Source organism: Notamacropus eugenii, chromosome 5, assembly GCF_028372415.1.
Source record: "Notamacropus eugenii isolate mMacEug1 chromosome 5, mMacEug1.pri_v2, whole genome shotgun sequence".
Lineage (NCBI taxonomy): Eukaryota > Metazoa > Chordata > Mammalia > Diprotodontia > Macropodidae > Notamacropus > Notamacropus eugenii.
Genome location: NC_092876.1, coordinates 133,296,138 through 133,316,234, shown reverse-complemented (window position 1 = coordinate 133,316,234; position 20,097 = coordinate 133,296,138). Strand labels below are relative to the sequence as shown.

At 47.4% G+C, this 20,097-nt stretch overlaps 1 protein-coding gene across 1 annotated transcript in view; it reads right to left on the bottom strand.

Annotated features, from left to right (window-relative positions):
• The window catches only part of PDE2A (phosphodiesterase 2A), a 165,367-nt gene that overhangs the window by 25,134 nt on the left and 120,136 nt on the right, over nucleotides 1-20,097 (bottom strand). The window contains exons 5-13 of the mRNA XM_072610959.1: nucleotides 18,403-18,512; nucleotides 17,676-17,731; nucleotides 3,437-3,496; nucleotides 2,826-2,994; nucleotides 2,332-2,384; nucleotides 1,858-1,932; nucleotides 1,693-1,734; nucleotides 1,082-1,150; nucleotides 545-675 (exon numbers count right to left, since the gene is read on the bottom strand). Coding sequence (XP_072467060.1) covers nucleotides 545-675; nucleotides 1,082-1,150; nucleotides 1,693-1,734; nucleotides 1,858-1,932; nucleotides 2,332-2,384; nucleotides 2,826-2,994; nucleotides 3,437-3,496; nucleotides 17,676-17,731; nucleotides 18,403-18,512 — 765 coding nt within the window. The remainder of the gene's footprint in view (nucleotides 1-544; nucleotides 676-1,081; nucleotides 1,151-1,692; nucleotides 1,735-1,857; nucleotides 1,933-2,331; nucleotides 2,385-2,825; nucleotides 2,995-3,436; nucleotides 3,497-17,675; nucleotides 17,732-18,402; nucleotides 18,513-20,097) is intronic.

Sequence of the window (20,097 nt, the reverse complement as noted above, 5' to 3'; positions counted from 1 at the left end):
TTCTGACTTGAACACTGTCTCTTCTAAGGCATCCTGGTCCTAAGGTCCTTCCTTTCCCCCAACTCTGACATTCTAAATTCTGAGACTTCACCCTCTCTTGCTTTCTCTCTGGCTCAGGCTCAAAGGTCCCTGGAGCTGTCACCTTTATGTACTCCCTGGAAATCCTAGGCTGACAACTGGACTATGGAGAGGTGTCAGGAAATTGGATATAAATTGGCCTGAGCAATACACAGAATAGATAACTAAGTAATTTCGGATTATCTGAAATTTGGTTATAGGTTTTGAGCAGGAGGAGGATGGGTGGACATAGCCGGTGAGGTCAAACATCCTATGGCCTTATTGGTCAAGTCTTCTGCGCAACAAACCACACAGTATCAATTTCCCACTGGCCATCCTGCCTACTTCTTCCTGACCTCTGAAGGAGGGGTGTTTAACAATGCTCTGCCCCTCACATACAATCAGAGCCTGTCACTAGCGAGTGGCGGCCCACATCCTTCTTCAGTATCCCTCCCATCCTCAGCATCCACAGGTGGCCAGGACTCACGTCTCTCCTCCCTGCTTGTTGAAAGTGCAGGCTAAGGCGACCACCTGATTTGTAGCCCGGCTGATGACAGGGACACAGAGCATGGATTGCAGCTCACATCCCACAAGGTTCCGAAGCTGTGTCACCTCTTCCTGCAGAGTGGAGGAGAGCACAGGTGAAGGGGAAAAATTGTGGAGAGAATCAAAGGCAACGGTCAACAACTCCTAGTTCTCTGGACCAAGAGTCGAGGGGGTGGGGGGGAGGTGGTCTGGATTCTATGCTCAACTCAACTACTGACTCACAGTGAGACCTTAGACAAGTCCTTGCCCCTCTCTTAAGGTCTCAGTTTTCCTTGGGGGGAAATGAGAATGAGGCTTGCTCTGTTCTCCTGGAAGCAGTTCTGAGAAGCAGTAGGGTGAGGGAAATGGGGGAAAGCGTTGGGAATTCTCTGCTATGCCCTTCCCAGGGGCACCAGGGAGATGGGGGAATGTCCTGCCTGAGGAAAAAGCAGCTCTACCCAACCCCACCCCAAGTGCATGCCCAGGAACTATCACTTACTGAAGTGAGGTCCTTCAGGGTGATGGATTCCTTATTCTTCACCACCTGGCCCAGACACCCCACTGTCATCTGTAAGGGAGAATGACAGGAAGAGGGAGAGAAAGAAAAAGCAGGGGGACACACATAGAGTCAGCACGTGGGATGTGGGAGGGCAGGGCAGGGCAGCTGTCCCCAGGCAGAGAGCTCCAGGACCTTCCTACCACAAATCCTCCCCGTGCCTGGAGAACTAGCCTATTCATCCTTGGAGATGAGCGACAAGGGAGACAGGCCCCAAGAGTTCCTGGAATGGACCAATAGATCAGAAAATAGATGAACAGATTCCAATACATCTTCAAGAAAGAGAGGGTTGGAGAAATGATCAAAGAGCCCATCTCATCCTGAGAGCCTCTCCTCCACCAAAGGACTCCCCAAGAGGTTCCAGATGATGAGATGCTCAAACATTCAGAGACTGTAAGATCCTAAGTGGGCTTAATAAAAAGACAAAAACCAACCTATCTCCCACGAGATTCTAAAACACCCCAAATGGCCCTGATGAAGCCCAGGAGGCCACTAAGAGATCCCCAAATATCCCCAGCAGATCCTTGCCCAGGGATAAGGAGCCAGAGACTCACTGGAAAACTGACTTCTTCTCCAAGCACTTTGTCTCCGATGACCTAAGAGGCAAAGAAGAGGGCAAGGAGCATGGGGGAGGGGTGATCAGTGTTAGGGACAGACCACAGATCCCTCTCCCCCAATGCCTTGTTGCCAGGAATCTCTGAGGATCTCAAAGCACTTACCTGGCAGGAGAGCTGAAGGTTATCCTCTGAAACAAGGAGGAGGCAGCAGGTTGAGGACTCTGTCTCCTGCTGCAACTAATGAAGGATGAGGGTGCAAGATTAACTCCAGGGCCTCAAAGAAACCCTTTCCCACCTACTTAATCCAAGAGCCCACTGATTCTCCTCCTTTAGGGAGCCTCCCCTGTTTAACCTACTGCCATGATGTGTCTGCTGGAGCCAAAAATTGACTCCCCAAATGTAGGATCTCTGTTGCCTCCCTTCAATCATGTGCTCCCAGAATTGGGCTCTGCCCTCTCTAAGAAGAGAAGCTTTCTGGCTGTCAGAGCCAAGACCTCCTGAGCGCAGGACCTCAGAATTTCCTCTCAGAAGGGAGGCTTCTGGCTATTTGGTCTAGCTCAGAAGAAAGGGAAAGAGCTGGAGGGGACCACAGGGGAGATGTGGAGGGGTGGGGATGGGGAAAGCAGTCCAACTCACATAATGGAGTACTTTGAGCTGAAGAGAAGAGGCATCCAGGTCATAGAGTTCCCCTGTAAGGGGCAGGGAGCTGGGGTTGGGAGAGGCAGAGGGGAAAACCACCTCCATCCCACCATGCTGCCAGCCTCACCCCATGCCATAGCTTCTTATCCCATTCACCTGGCCCAAACCCCACTTACACACACACACACACACGCACACACACACGCACACAGACACGCACACAGACAGAGATACAGACACACACAGACCCACAGAAACACAGAGATACACACACACACACACACACACACACACACACACACACACACACACACACACACACACACACACACACACACACACACACACACCCTTAACTCTTCCCAAGCTCTGGGTCTGGGATCCAGGATCTGTTTTTTGAACCTGATCCTCTCCCCTCTCCCCTCACCTCTCACTCCTCACCCTTCACACCTCACTCCTCCATCCCATCCTACCCTTCCCTACTGACTCACCACAGAGCTGCAGAATCCGACTGTCCAGGTCACTGTAGCCACCTGTCCTGATAGCCACAACCCCATCTGGCCGGGCCAGTGAGGTGGGAGGGGAAGAGGGTTCTGGCACCGGCCTGGGGTGGGGCTGACGCTGCTGCAGGGTCCTCAGCCTCTTCAAGGCCACTAGCGTCTGGGAGGAGAGGCTGGGAATGAGGGGCAGCACCAGGGGCCCGGTGGCTACTAGTCATTGCCATCCCTTCCTTCTAGATATCCCCATCCCTATGTGTACAACACCCTCACTTCCCTCTCCCAGGACCCCAAGAGTCTCCCAAGAAATTTAGAGTGAAGTGACCTCAGGAAGGCTGGTGGCCCAGACTGAGGAAGGTAGTTGCCTATGGATATACAGCAGGTCAGATATACAGCCATGGTCTCCTGAACTTTTACCCAAGGCTCTTTCCCCTGAACATGGCAATTTGAGGTACTGACCCCCCACCCTCTCCAGCCTTCTCCCCCACATCATCACACACACCCCCACCCACTTTGCACTATCCAGGATGCCCAGTCTGAAGACAGAGGACTGGGTTCCTGAGAGGCCCAGGCTCCAGCATCCTTCTCTCCCAGACCCCACTCACGTGCTTCTCTATGGCCTGCAGGCTCTGCTCATCCCCCTCGCTGAGTTGAGCACAGTGTACCTGGAAGGACAAGGACCCCTCCCTAAGCCAGTCTGCTCTTTCCACCCCTTCCCTCAGGAATTGCCTCCCCATGCCATATACACTTTCCCCCAAAAATTCCTGGGAATGGTCTCCCCTAGTCCCCTACTTTCATCCTATAAATCCTCCCCCCATTCAAATTAATCCCATCTACTGAAACCTTCCGAGGCTGATCCAGAGGGATCAACCCTCCCATTCAGTGCAAGCAGTCTTATCCCTATTTTACCAAAGAAACTAAGGCTCAAGGTAAAGTGACTTGTCCGTGGCTGTACATCCAAATCAGCATGCCATTCAATTCAATGGACAGTTTTATTACGCAACTATCTGGTGCAAAGCAAGATTCCAACCTAGGACTCCAAGTTTTAATTCTGAGATTCTTATCACTGTCTCCAGTTCCTCTCCTTATGCTCTTCTCCAATCTTATCCAAGCATGAATGCCATTTCCCTCTACACACACACACACACACACACACACACACACACACACACACACACACACACACACACATACACACTCATCATCATCACCACCACCACCATGTCCCTCTGCTCATAGCTGCACTACTCAAGAGAATAAGCGTTCTCTCCTCTGCACACCTGGTACATGTGTCCTCTGACACCTGGAGACCCAGGAGTCTCTGTGGTCTCTGTGTGTCTCCAACTGAAAAAACCACAGAACCACAGACACAGAGGGCATTCAGCTCAGCCTCTCTCCTTCAGCAGGATTCCCCACTACAGCACCCCTGGGGGAGGGGAGGTTCCTGCAGCCTCTACTTGGATATGGTTAGAAATAGGGAGCTCACTCCCTCCAGAGACAATCATTCCAAAATGGGACAGCTCTGATCAGTAGAAAGGTCTTTCTTCTGTTGGACTTTATGTACCTTCTTGTAACTTTTCTGCCCTCAGCTGGGCCCTGCTCCTAGCTCTGCCCTTAGGAGAAACCCAGAACACCTGAAAGGACAGGTGATATAAGACAGATTCAAGTCCCAATCCACTTACTACCTGTGTGACCTTTGCTGAGCCCTTCCTCCACCTGGGCTGAAACTTCCTCACCTGTAAAATGGAGCCAGGGGTAGGGGACAGAGCTCCTTAGATAACTGATTGAATAAGTGAAGGCGGCTAGCTTGTGTCCCTTACATCTCCCCTTCTCCGGTTTCTAGTTCCTTCCGTCCACCCTCCCATAGCCTGCTCTCTCACGATCCTGGTCACCTTCCTCTGAATTCATACTCATTTATCAATGTCTTTCCTATGATGTGGTTCCCTATTGCAGATGAGTTCTGACGGGAGCACAAGGTAAGAGCTATCCCCTCCCTCCTTCTGGATGCTCCTTTATTAATGAAGCCTCAAGCCGTGCCAGCTCTGCTGAGGGGAGAGGGGCAGACTCGGGACTATGTACTTGAGGTTACAGTACTTTTCCTTCTCCATCTGCTCCCTCCTCTCCCTTATTCCCCAGCCCCCACCCTCAATCCCTTCCAGCCTTTCTTCGCTGATTATGCTTTTTCCTTCTGCAATTCTTCTCAGAATCCCAAAAGGACAGAGCATCCAACCCGCAAGGGGATCCTGCTGCCAGGCAAGGGAGGGTGAAGACTTCCAGGGCCAAAGAAGGCAGCCCCATCCATGTATGAACAGCCCTTCATCACTGGCATGTTTTCTTCCTTCCACTGAGCTGCGATCTGTGTCGGCAGCTCCCCCGCATTGCTCCCAGTCAGAGCGTCCAGAGCCAAGCTGGACAAGTCCAACACTCTTCCCCAGGCTAGTCTTTCAAATACTTCACCCCCTCCATATTCCAATGAAGTCACCACACTCCCCTACTCCGAGCCCCATCTCACCTTCATCCCGATATCCCTGCAAAGTACATGTCCCATGCTCTCCCCAAGAAGATAATAGGAAAGGTGGGTACAGCTCAGTTTTTATGCCCAGCCTGGAGGCTTCCCTTGCCACATTATCACTGAATTTAACACAGTGTACTCTAATTGCTGCAGAGAGCAAGAACAGACATGATCAGACTTGTGCCAAATTAATCTTCCTTACCTACAAGTCTGACCGTGTAACTTTCCTGCTCTGGAAACTTCACTGGCTCCCTACTGCTCTCCTGGCAGGGATAAACAAACTCTTAGTCTACATTCAAAGTCCTCCTGCTCCAGGATTGCTTTGCAATCTCATTTTACCAGCATTCCCTTTTTGACATTCCACTGTCCAGCTGAAGAGAGTTTCCAGATTTCATCACGCTCTCTCCTTTCCACGTGCAGAATGCACTGGCATTCCTCACATCAGGAAGGCACTCCTTCCCCTTCTCCTCTGACTTCCCTTTCTTTCTTCAATGCCCAAGTCAAGCATCACCTCTAACATGAAGCCGTCCCAGGTCCTCACTTTGCTTTGCCTCAGATTCTCACAGAATCACAGAACCTCATGGGTTGGATGAGACCTCAGATGTCCTATAGCTCAGTTAGCTCCTGGGCATAGATCCCTGAAACAACCTCCTGGACCAGGCGTCCAGCTTCTGCTGAAAGACCTCCAATGAGGTAAAAGTAGCCCTCATACCTAAAAAGTATAATGAGTTGGGTTTGCCCTTATCACACCCTACCTCGTATCCTCCTTATCTGTGGACTTTCCTGGCTTCCCAGGGTTTCTTCAAGTCCCAGCTACAGCCTCACCTTCTACAAGCTTTTAATGCTAGTGTCTTCCTTTTATTGATTATCCAGTTTATCCTGTATAGATCTTGTTTGCACTTTTGTTTGCTTGTTGTCTCTCCCATTAGGTTGTGAGATCCTTGAGAGCAGGGACTTTCTTCGTATAGCTAGCACAGTACATCGCACAAAGTAGGCACTTAAATGCTTACTGACTGGCTGACTAGATGATTGACTGATTTTCCCCCCTCTAGTCACAGAACCCTAACAATAAGTCTTTTTTCCAGCACTTAATGCACTATTGACCCTCACAATTGACTCAGGCAGGGTACTCAAATATTCTCATAATTCTGCTCCTCCTGGATGTGGTTATTCCTTCTAATGACGTTGATAAAACTCTATCCCCGCCTGTCCATTCTAAGTGACTCTTCCTCATGTCTTCCCTTAATTTCTTTATAGGAAGTCCACCCAACATGTTGGTAGCCTTCCTTTTGGCAATGCAAGGATATCATCAGTGCACGTGGATTATCATTGTTCAGCCTGAGCCCTCCCCATAGGACCAGGCCATCTTCTGACTCATACGTTTCTTTAAGGTCATGCTTTACTATGGTTCCTCTTCCTAATTCCTCAAGTATTACAGCCAGGGATTTTCTGGAGACAACTCCAAGCTCCTGAGAGCCAGTTGTTAAACTTTCAGTGTGAGCATTTTATACCTTGGGAATGAGCAAACATTACACATCTGGGCTTGCTTTATTGTTTTGTTCATTGGATAGACTAAAGAAAGTGATGGGGAAAATTAAAATAAAGCATATTAAACTTTAAACTTTAAAATACAGCCTGCAGTTTTGGAGAGTTGGTTGCTCAGCATTTATGGCACACCCCTGGTTGTAGCCCACTCACAGCCACCATGTCCCTCATCACGGCCTTCTGGGTGATCTTCAATTTCAAATCTTCAAAATCATAACAGTCCATAAGTTGAAGCCATCCAACATTGAGGAGATGGGTATTACATGTATATTTTACAGATTTTTAAAAAATAGATTTTTATTTTCCATTTTAAAGATGAAGGAAACTGAGGCTCAGAAAAATGAAATGGTCCACCCATGGTCACAGAGTTTCAGAATCAAGATTGGAACCTAGGTCTCTCCAGATCTTTCATGATTTCCACAGCTTCTGTCTGAGAGCTGGATCACAAGAGACCTCAAAGCAGGAGTTCTTAACCTTTTTGTGCCCCAGACCCCTTGGGCAATCTGGGGAAGTCCATAGACCCATTCTCAAAATGTCTTCAAATGCATAAAACAAAATACTTAAGATTTACAAAGGAAACCAATGATATTGAATTACAGTTATCAAAATATTCTTAAAGCAGATTCACGGATCCCAGGTTAAGAGACTCTGCCTTAGAGATGACCTTTCTCATTTTATAGAGAAGGAAAGTGAGGTGAAGAAAGAAGGGACTTCCTCAAGGTGATACAGGTATTAAGTAGCAAGGCTGCAACTTGAACCCAGAGTTCTGTAACTCTAGATTCAGCGCTTCTGCCATTTGAGGAGAGGGTCATGGCTTACTTCATCTTGGAGCCCCCATCACCCTTGCTGAATACAGGGACCCGTACTCAGCAGACATAATAGTTTTTGGCTGAAGTGTGAGAAGGGTTCAGATGAGGAGCCATGGCCTGGAGTGGGCAGGGATGGCATCCTGGAGGAGATGAGGCCTGAGCTAGGTGCTAAAGAAGGGAAAGACTCAAGAGGGGATGGAAGGGGGCATTCATGGTAGAGGGGCAGCTTGAACAAAAGTATCGAGATGGGAAAAGGCCCAGTGTGAAAAACCTAGTCTGACTGTCCACAAGGGATGCAGGAAGAGGAGATGCTAGAGAGGACAGGGCCAGACTGTGGGGAGGGAGCCTCAAACGCTGGAGAATCTGAACCCTCTTCCATGTCCTGCAGGGAGCCACAGCAGGCTGCTCCTGGTCAGGAAAGGTACACTGTCAGAGATTGGTCTGGTCTGGAATACAGGAAGATAGGAGGGGAGATGCTAGAGAGGACAGGGCCAAATTGTGGGGAGGGAGCCTCAAACGCTGGAGAATCTGAACCCTCTTCCACATCCTGCAGGGAGCCACAGCAGGCTGCTTCTGGTCAGGAAAGGTACACGGTCAGAGATTGGTCTGGTCTGGAATACAGGAAGATGGGAGGGGAGACGCTGAGAAAGAGGGTGCCCTAATCTCTGCTGTGAAGTGAAGGGAGCTAAGGCCTGGGCTTGGGAGGGGCAATGGGGGAAAGCCTGCCCATTCCTCCCCACCCCTCTCCGCCCTTCCCCTGCCCCAGGGATGGTTAGTGGGTGGGTAGGGGATGGAGATGGCCCCTTGGTGGGGACCAGCTGTGATTCCTCCAGGAGCAGGTGGCTAGACCAAGGACTGAGGGGATACCACAGCCTCATCCACATGAGAGTTACATACAGTACTAAGCTCATTCCAATTAACATCTATTCTCTTCTTTGCCCAGCCCTAGGTCTCCTCACTGGTACCAGATCTTCTAGCCAGGACAGAAGGAACAAGCCTAGGGAAGGTGAAGCAATAAAGTGAGACCAACTCAGGGACCAAAGTTTTGGCTCAGACAGCAATCAATCGATCATCAGGCATTTATTAAGCACCTACTGTGTACCAAGCCCTGCACAGCCAAGTGCAAAGAATGAAACAATCACTGCTCCCAATGAGCTCCCATGCTAATGTCCCATGTCCTTTGGAATCTGTCTGACAATAGCCATTCACAGATTTACAAGCACACACATAAACACTGATGAGCATCCATGCAGTCACACACAAGCCCCAAATGTACAGACATACATATAACGAGTGTACAGACATATACTTAAGTGCTTACACAGACTCATATAAGCAACATTTATACATACTCTGAGTATGCACAAACATTCACACAAACACATTCAGAAACGTATACACAAACATTCACAGACTTACTCATACATATGCACACACACACCCCTAACAGCACAAAGACTATATGTGAACATGTGTGAGTTTACATTTGTATACCGGAGTTTCTGAAAGAGTGAATGAACAAGAATGCATCTATTAAGGTCTGACTATGTATCATGAGGAGGAGGGTACAAATACAAACAAATGAGAGTCCCAACACCTGAGGAGCTCACATGCAACTGTGTGAAGGCAACAGATAAAGGGGAGGGGGCAGGGAGCGTACGTGCCAACAAGATTTGGGAACAACTAGGAAGTTTTTCTGTGAGAACTTGTGAGTGTGTCTGCATGCACATGAGGATGCTTCATATGAATGCACATATACATACAAGTACAAACAGAAAAACTTATCTATACAGATATACTCCCATGCACATTCACATATACACACAAACACTTGCATTCTCATGCCCACACAAGCCCTCAAACCCATTCAAGGACACACATGTGCCTGTACATACACACACATATTCCCAAATACACCTCCACCCTCACACATCTTTATACTCAAACACTAAATCATACCTATACATACAGAAACATACACACACACTCCCAAATATATCCCCAGCCTCACACGTCTTTATGCTCAACACTAAACCATACATAAAAGCACACAGTCCCACAAAGACACCACATTTCCATACTATTATTGATCCTGGGACACAAGCATGCACTCAAATGCACATGCACATCCCCAACTAAAATTAATGGGAACAGACCCTCCCTCAGAGCTGAGAAGCTGAGCACTCTTTGATGTGCAGGACAGCAGCATCTCAAGGGGAATCCCTATGTGCAGGGCGCCTGGAGCCCATTCTGCTGGAGGTGGCCACTCTGAGCTAAGCACAGCCCTCCCCTCCCCCTGCCTCTCCCCAATCCAGACCTGGGACTTTGGGAACTACTGAATTAGCTAAACCAAACAGCCATGTGACACCAGAGAGATGGGCTGAAAGTAGTCAGGGGACTAATGAAATAAGGCTGAGAAATGACAGGATCTTGGAGCTACCAAGATCAAGGGTCTTGGGACAAGATTGAGAAGGGACCACAAAGGTCATCTTGTCAATCTCCTCATAGCAAAGCCAGGATTCAAACCCAGATCCTCTCATTGCAAACCTGGAGCTCCTTTCACTATACCAAATTGACTATATCACCTCTGAACAAAGAAGAATGATATAGCATAGAAGGCTCTTGGAGATTATCTCCTTTGCTTAACAGAGAAAAAACCAAGGACCCACAGAGGCAAGAGACTCTGTAGATCCAGGCTTCGTACTGGCTGCCACACATCAATCCTCAGAACCATGGATTTCATGAATGTAGAACTCAATTTCCAAAAGGCCCTTGACAGTCTATCAGGTGTAGTCCTCCGATGGTCAAAACTCCTCAAGTCACTAGGGGCTGAGCTGACAACTTTTGGCTCTTCTCCATCCATCACGGTTAAAAAGAATCTTATTAGAAGGCCTCTCACCCAACCCATTCCTGAACAGGAATTCCTCTCTACAATATCACCAACAAATAGTCATCTGGCCTCTGCTTGGAGAGGCCTGGCACATAGTGAGTCCTTAATAAATGCTTGTTGATTGATCAATTGTATGATTGACTGAAGGAACACACTACCCTTCAAGGCAACAAATTCCATTTTTGGACAGCTCCCATTGATGAGGTTTGGCAGTAAGTGTCAAGGAAAAGAAAGAAAACCTGTTGGCAAGAAGAGAGGAGGGGTGGGTAACTTCCTCCTGCACAGACCCACAAAGAGAGTTTTCGAAATGGCCAAGAATAATATAATCACCTCCATTCTCTGGGTTCAAAGCCTGCCTTTAGCTTTTACTACTTGTGTGAACAAATGATCGAAGCTCTCAGGGCTTCATCTGTAAAAGAGAGAAGATAGAGAAGACCTTCTAGACTAGATGCCTTTCAGCTCTGACATCCTAGAAGTGCTATAGGCTTACTAGAAAAGGTTTTAAAATCCCCCAGAGAATTCAAAGACATATCTGGAATTAGTTACAGCTGCTCATTCCATGTACACATGACTGGGTTAAACCACAGGATAATATCTTTCCCACAGAAAAGGTTCATTGAGCCCAGGAAGAGATTAGAAGAGTGGCCTGAGAAGGAAAGAAGTCTGTGTTGAGGTGAGGCAGGGGACTGAAGAATATGCTGCCTCTGGATTCTAGAATGCCAGCTACAGCAGCCTTTGAAAACAAGTTATGAACCTCTCTGATGCAGGTATAAAGAGGAAACAGGTCCAGGGTTCTAGCGTGGGATGCTCTCCATGCTACCCACCTCTAATAGGAAATAGGAAATTGGGGGTAGTAAGGCAATGGTTTTTATTGCAGGATAGAAGAACAAAATGTGTCGTTCCCCCCAGAGATCTAGGATAGAATGGCCAGAATTGTAGTATGGAAATCTAAGACAACTGGGCTGACTTCCATCTTTTATAACATTCATTCCAAGAGTTTTCAAGTATCTAAGGGAGCTCTGAATTTGGCTTCACTTTTCTGTTCTATCTCTACTCCTCGGTGTCACCCTCCTCATCTCCAAATGTGAGAAGCCTTCTCTTGGTCATGCCTATATTAGTATAGTGCTTGGAGATCCTCTAAAGAAGATGTTAAAAACATGAGGGAGAATGGTTTAGTGAACTAAGTATCAGGAAATGACAGGATCCCTCAGTCCTGGGCCTGAAAAGGACCTTGAGAGATCTTCTAATCAATCCTCCTGCCTCTGAGCCAGAGGACAAAGGGGAAAGAAGAGAGAAAAGGAGCAATCCCTGTAGGGTGACATGGCTAACACAAACACTACCAAAAGGAGTTTACAGAGAAAAATGACCTACTTAGGGGAATAGCATATCTGCTCACGGATACACAGTCAAGTGTATTCATACATAAACACACATGCAGGTACACCAAGATACAAGCTCAGACACTCAGAGCTGGAAGGGGCCTCAAAGGGCTTCTCACCCAAATTCCCACCCAGAGCACAGGCTCTCTTGACAAAGGGGTTGGATCTCCTGGTGTAATGGGAAGCACTCGATTTAGAGTCAAAGGACCTGTTATTTCCTTAGCTGTGTAACTTTGGACAAGTCATTTCCCCTCTGTGAGCCTTAGTTTTCTCATCTGTAAAAATGACAGGATTGAAGACCCTAAGGACCCTTCCAATTTTGAATCCTATGATTCTGCGCTCTCTGCGGACAAAGAGTTCACTCCCTTCCATGGTGGTACAGTCCTTACTGTTGACAAGTTTTTTTCCACACGTAAGTGTGCCTTCCTGTGACATCCCCCTTTGCTGGGGGCCACATAGAATATATCTGCTCCCTTTGTCCCAAGATAGCCCTACAGAATCCTAAACAAAATCATTGTATAAGTGTAGCAGGAATGCCACACCCCACACACCAAACTACATTTGAAATTCCCCTGCCCCCTTTCCATAAATTCCTAAAGAGGGGGCCAGGAAGGTCACTTCTTATCTTCCCCACCCCCTCCCATCATTACTCATCTTCCCCAGCCAGAGGAAGCAGGGCCAGGGACATATTTTTCAGGCATGACATATCCCAAATCCGCTAACCCAAGTTCCTCCATCTGACAATCTGGAGGCAGAGAGTCGGGGAGGGGAGCAGATGGTGGGAAGTCAGTGTGAACAAAAGGCTCATTCCCTGGAGAGAGAGAGAGAGAGAGAGAGAGAGAGAGAGAGAGAGAGAGAGAGAGAGAGAGAGAGAGAGAGAGAGAGAAAGAGAGAGCCTTTGGGTGCTGGGGAGAGGGAGCTCCCTGAGGAGAGAGCTATGTCTCCCCCCTCAGACTGAGGATTCTCTAAGGAAAAGAACTGTATGTAGCCCCTTAGATCATGGCCTACCTGAAGGCAGGGGTCATTGGTCAACCCCCTACAAACAGGGGCCCCCCATGGTTCTCTTCCCCTTCACTTTCTCCCAGGAGTTGGCTGTTTGAAAGGTCAGATACCTTTGAATCACTTTAATTCCCTTTTAATGAGCTGAGGATGACAACTCAGAGGACCTGGCAAAGGAGAAGAGCTAAGCAATTCACCCCCATTCAGGCTCTGCTCGTGGTGGATGAGGGAAGTGAATGGAAATCCTGCACCTGATCTAGGTAGTTACTGATGAGATGGGGAGAGGGACAAATTAGAGGTGATTCTTCAGATTTATAGGCCTGACCCATGGCTGGGAGACAGGACCCCTGGCTTCTAGTCCTAACTATGCTGCTAACCTGATGTGGGACCCTAGGCAAGCCCCTAATCCTCTTCAGACCTGAGTTTCCTACTATGTAAAAATGAAGGTGCTGAATTCAGTGGTCTCTAAGATATCTTCTACTTTTGACATTCTGTGTTCCAAGGTCCCTCCCAAAATGGACATTCTGTGTTCCAAGGTCCCTCCCAAATCTGACATTCTGTGTTCTAAGGTCCCTCCCAAATCAGACATTCTGTGTTCTAAGGTCCCTCCCAAAATGGACATTCTGTGTTCTAAGGTCCCTCCTAAAATGGACATTCTGTGTTCTAAGGTCCCTCCCAAAATGGACATTCTGTGTTCTAAGGTCCCTCCCAAAACCGACATTCTATGTTCTAAGGCCTTCTAGATCTTATGTTCTATGTTCTAAGGCCCTTTCCAGCTCTGTTGTTCTATAAATTATTTCCTTATCTTTATCCTTGCAGCTGTCTATCTATGATTGGCCTTGTATCCCCTCCGGATGCTCCAGGAGTCTGAGTCTATGGTTCAGTGGCTCCCTAATACATACCATCATTCTGGCTACTCTCCCTCCTCCTGCTGCCATAAAACACCCTTCCTCATCCCCATGTCATCTTAATCTCCCTTCCCTACAAGCCTGGCTCATGCCTCACCAAGAGCCTCACCTCCAGCAAGCTTTCGCCCTCATAAAAGCTGAATAAATGCTTCTTGTTAAACCATACAGTGCCTTATTTCTTCTTCCCTCAGCATTATGCTAGTCAGTGAATGCCAAAGTCCTGGTTACCCATCTCCCTCCCTCCATTATGGATCTTCTTCTGCTTGTGTCCTATAGGGGTCTGTCTGTCTGTCTGTCTCTGTGTATGTGTGTATGTGTGTATGTGTATGTGTGTGTGTGTGTGTGTGTGTGTCCCTGTCTCTGTCTCTATCTCTATGTCTCTGTCTCTGTCTCTATCTCTCTGTCTCTGTCTCTCAGTCTCTGTCTCTATCTCTCTGTCTCTGTCTCTCTCTCTGTCTCTGTCTCTCTGTCTGTTTCTCTCTGTCTCTGTCTCTCTCTCTGTCTCTGTCTCTCTGTCTCTGTCTCTCTGTCCCTCTCTTTCTCTGTCTCTCTGTCTCTGTCCCTGTTCCTGTCTCTGTCTCTCTCTGTCTGTCTCTCTCTATCTCTGTCTCTCTCTGTCTCTCTCTCTCTGTCTCTATCTCTGTCTCTCTGTCTCTGTCTCTATCTCTCTCCCTCTCTCTTTCTCTGTCTCTCTCTCTCTCTCTGTCTCTCTCTCTGCCCTCCCCCTTCCTGGGTTTCAAAGCTGATACAATGACACAATGCAGCCATCATCCCTCAAACAGGGCTCACTGTCCCCTGTGTCTGGCTTCCCAAATCACAGTCTCTGAGCCCCTCTCTCCCATCCCTCACCTCATAACCCTCCTACATCTTTACCCTTCCAGTCCCCTTTCCTCCAAAGTCTGAGGAAGAGCCAGGCCTCCTCCTAAATAGGCAAACCTTCCAGCTTGTGCCCTTGATCCCCCATCCTATCGCTGTGAGCTCACCGCATTAATCATTCCCTCTCTCCTCTTCTAACTCTTCTTATCTCCCAGCGCCTTCCCTACAGCTTACAAACGTGCTCGGGTCTGCCTCATTCTTTCAAAAAATGTCTTTCCTTGGCCCAGCCATCCCTTCCAGCTAGTGTTCTACTTCTTCTTTTTCACTGCCAAAGTCCTAGGAAGAACAGTCTACATTCACTGCGTCCACTTCTTTACCACCCACTCACTTCTCAGTCCTTTGCAATCTGGCTCTTGACCCCAGCACTTCATTAAAACTCTCCTCTCAAAGATGTTTAATGATCTCACCTGCCAAATGGAGTGGATTATTCTCAGCCCTCCTCTCCCTTGATCCCTCTGTAGGTTCTGACCACACCACCCACCCCCACTCCTGAATACTGACTCTCTCTTCCCTTGATTCTTCTGGCACTATTCTTTCCTGGGCTTCCTCCTCCTCCTCCTGCTTCCTGCCTTACTGCTCCTTCCCAGGCTCCTTTGTTGGATCATTATCTGTCTTCTGCTCCCTAAGAGCGAGTGTCCTCCAAGGTTCTCATTCAAGTCATATCCCTTCCCAGGGAGGATGTTCAAGGGATATCCTTGGGGGACACAATGAAAAGAGCATTGACTCTAGAGTCAGAGAACCTGGGTTCAAGACATGCCTCTGACATATCCCACCTCAGGGACTTTGGGAAGTCCCAGCCTCTCTCCCTGGGCCTCGGCTTCATCATCTATGAAATGAGGGGGGTGAACTAGATGACCCATGAGGTCCTTTCCCACTCAGCTAGAAGCCTCTGATTCCCAAGTCCTCTTCTGTCTATATATATATATGTTCTCTCCTTCAGTGATCTCATCTAATCCCACGAGTCCAATTATCACCATCATTAGCAGTCAGTGTGGTGTAATGAGGAACCTGTGAGACCTGGGTTCCAATGCCAACTTGTGTGACCAGTGATCTGTGAAGTAACCATGGGACCATAAGCTTCTCTAATCCTCAGTTTCCTCCTCTGCCACTAGGGATGAGAATACCTGCACCACTGAATTCACAAGGTTGTCATGAAGGCCAGACCACGTAATCTATGTAAAGCAGTTGGCAAACTTTAGAGAATAAGATCAATTGGCATGGTACAGCAAAAAGAACTCTGGCTCTGTGGTCAGAGGATTCAGGTTCAAATCTTGCCTATCTTGGCTACGTCACTTAGACTCCTTGGGCCTCAGTTTCCCCATTTGTAAAATGAGAAGGTTGGACTACATGACTCTATGAAAAGTCAACTCTACACAGATGGTCTTCAAGATTTATTTATCTACCCTTTTCTCTCTGTCTCTCCCTTCAGAAGAAGGAAGAACCCTTACTCTGCCTCTCTCTCTCCTTCTGTCTGTGTCTCTCTGACTCTCAACCTCTGTCTCTCTCTGTCTGTCTCTGTCTGTCTCTCCTTCTCAGCACCAGTTCAGCATCACCCACTGACTGCTGGCAACTCCACAGGGATTTCCCATCTCTATATCAAACTTGAACCTATGGGAGGCCGTGGACAAGAGTCACAAAGGACAGGCAGGCATGCAAAGGCTCTGGCCTGCATGATTAGTGCATCCTCACAGAGCCACTGATGTCTACCTCAAGTTCAACATGTCTAAAACTGAGTTCGTCACCAACACCCCATCTCTCTCTCCCCTCCAAATGTTCCTATTTCTATTGAAGCAACTGCCATCTTTTCAGTCACCCAGGTTCATAACCTCAAAGCTCTCCTTGCCTCCTCCCTCTTCCTTACCCCCAACCCCATCCAATGAACCAAAAGAGCCTGTCGATTCTACCACAACCAAATCTCTTGAAGTCATTTTCTTCTCTAAACACACATAGTTACCATGAAAAGCCATCATCTTATCTGGACCATTATAATAGCCTCTTCAACACTCTCCCTGTTTCCAGTGTCTCTCTCCTCCAATCCATCTTATGTACAACTGCCAAAATAGTCCTCCTAAGGACTCTACCTCTACCTCTACGATTCTGCTGCTAAGAAGCCTTCAATGGCTCCCTTTTAACCCAACTCCTTAACCTGTCTTTCAGGGCCTTCCACAATCCATCTCTAGCCTATTTTTCTAGTTTTATTTTATATCATACCCCTTCACAATCTCTACTTCCCAACCAAACTGGACTACTTAGCTAGAGCCTCAAATCCCATCTCCCTATTCCAAGCATTCATCTCCCAACCTACTGCCTGGAGCCACCTGGCTCCTCACCTTGAATCTCATAATGCTTATCTTCCTTCCAGGCCAAGATCAGAAGTTACCTCTCTCTCTTGAAGCCTCCATGATCACCCAGATGCTAGTGCTTTCTTCCTCCCCAAATAACCAAACATCATGCTTTATCTGAACAGACTGTATAGACCTTGGAGTCCTTTGGGACAGGTGTTGAGTCTTTTTTGTCTTTGGACCCTCACTATCTAGCCCAGTGCCTTGTATATAAAAGGCAATTAAGAAGGCTTTCTTCAAAAGAATTGAATGAGGGCAGAAGCTATACTGAGGGAGAGTGTAACTGGTATGGCCCCATAATGGGTGAAGAAGATGGAGGAGAAAAGAAGGGAGTATAGGGAATGAGAGATGGTGATGACTTAGATAATCCAAGAACCAGATCCAGGGTTAGAACACTCCATAACCCTATCCAAACAGAGATATTCCCCCTCTAACTTCCCAGCCCAAGGGATAATGTGAGATAGGGAGAAGGGGATGGACTCAAGGTGTCTACAGAGTCCCCCCTCAGAAAATTACAGAGTGATCAATGACCCCCTTACACCAGCCCTGTCCCCATTCCCCAGACCTCAGTCCCCAACTCTTACCAGGATGGTGGCCACAACACCTCCAGCTTCCTTGTCCACCAATGGGACTACCAGCACTAGGAGGGGAAGGGCAGAGAAAGGAAAATGAGAAGGAAATCATCAAAAAAAAAGAACCGAAACAGGCAGACACAAGAGGTAAAACACACGGGAAAGAAACACAGTAAGAGATAGCCAGAGACACCAGGAATCACACACAGAAGAGAGATGGAGAGACACAGAGAAACACAAACACAGACCCAGTAACCCTGGGGGTCAAAGGAGAGAGACACCAAAGAAGGAAGAGACAGGGCTATAGTACTTCAAGGGAAAACATAGACAGACTATGAAACTGAGCATCTACTCCCATAGTGCTTCGTGGTTTATAAAGTGCTATCCTCACAAGGGCCTGAGAAGTAGGTGGTGCAAGTATGAGGATATCCATTTTGAAGATGAAGAAACTTGAGGCCTAGATCAGGGAAATGACTTGTCCAGAGCACACACAGATAGGAGGCAAGAAGCTAGACTTCTGACTTACTCTTCCAAGATATTCAGTACAAAGGAATTCAAAAGTAAATGGAGAAAAAGAACAACTGGGAGGTGAGAGAGAAAAGGAGAGAGAGATAGGGTGACAAGAGATAGAGACAGGAACAGAGGCAGACATGGACAAGGCCGGAGAGAAAGACAGACAAGAAGACAGAGACAAAGCTCCCCTGCCACCCCACCAGCCCACATTGGGTCTGGGTATTACCTTGTCTGTCAGCAGCCAAGGGGGCAGTCAGCCCTGTCAATGCTTTCTCTGGCAAGTCTGAGGGGCCCAGCCCACTGCAGCTCAGCCGCTCCCAGGCCTGGACAGCATCTCTGAGACAGAAACAAGACCCCATCAGCTGAACTCTATCCTACAAGCACACAAGTAACCAGGGATATTGCCCCCCAGTTGTCTCCCCTCTTTTCTAATAATAGCCAGCATTTATATCACATATATTTAGGATCAGGGTAGCATGTGCTATAAATGTTAAGATATATTTGTACAAATAAAAGAAAATACATATGTTATCACATTTGATCTTCATCACAACCCTGGGAACTAGATGTGATAATGACCCCTCATTTAACAGGTGAGGAAACTGAGGCACAGAAGTTAAGTGCTTTTCCTAGAATCACACAGCTAACAAGTACCTGAAGCAGCATTTCAACTCACAACTTCATGACTCAAAACCCAGCTTCTCTCTATCCACTGTGCCACCTTGCTACTTTAAGGGTCTCAAAGCATACAACCCTGTAAGGTAGGGGCTATTATTACTTCTCTTTTACAGATGAGAAAACTGAGGCAGAGTAAGATGAAATGTCCTGACCATGGTCATACAGCCATTAAGTGTCTACCAGCAGGATCTGAACTCAAGTCTTCCTAACTCCATGTTCATAGCTCTATCCACGGTGCTGCCTAGCTGCCTCAGTGTACCTGCTCTGAACAGACCAATGGAAATGAATGATCCAAGCTCCCCTTCCAAATACCCAACATTTCTTTAGACTCACCCATTTCCTTGTGCCTTAGACTTCTCTCTTCTCTCCCTGCCCAGCCTCTAATCAGGGAAAAGGAGATGAAACCCAGAAAATAGGAGTAACAAAAGTGTGAAAACATGATTAATTCACCAGTGGGCAAAAGATAGCCTGAATAACTGAAAGTGGATGAGGAGCAATTATTATAATAACTCCCAGGATTGCTGTGAGGATCAAATGAGATAATATTTGCAAAGAGCTTAGCACCAAGGCTGGCACAAAGTAGGTGCTTTATCACGTTAGCTACTTAAGCTTTACAAAACTCTTTGTCACAACCCTGCGACATAGTGTATTATTATATCCATTTTTGTAACTGAAGGAACTGAGGCACAGAGAAGATTCATCCAAGGTCTCAAAGCTTGTGTCAAAATTTACCAGCCCAGAGGTCACTCTGAGGTCCTCAAACCTCCCTTTGGGGACTCAGAGAGCGTACTTCCTGGGCTACATCTGAAGAAACTAGGGCACAGAAAGAGACAGCCATCTTCTGAAGGTCACACAGCAATTCCAAGGCAGGACTAGCTTCTGGATTCAATTAAAAACAGTTCTTTCAATTAATTATTCATCCAGTTCAACTAATATTTCCTGCCACCTGCTAAGTGCCAGGTCCTGTGTTCAGGGCTTGGAGGGGAGTAGATCCAGGCCCTGCCCTCAAGGAACTCACAATCTTCAAAGACAGGATGCCCAGGCCCTGCCCTCTGGGTACCATAGTTCAACAGAAAAGCTTAGTTTAGCCAGTCCTGGAAGTCAGTGTGGCATTTCATTTCTAAGTTATTCTATCTTGTAACAAATTTCTTGTATCCACATGTCTAGTGACCTTCCCCTGAAGAATTATTTCTGAATTTATACAACCTCTATTTCCTCACAATTATCACTGCCCCAGACAGAA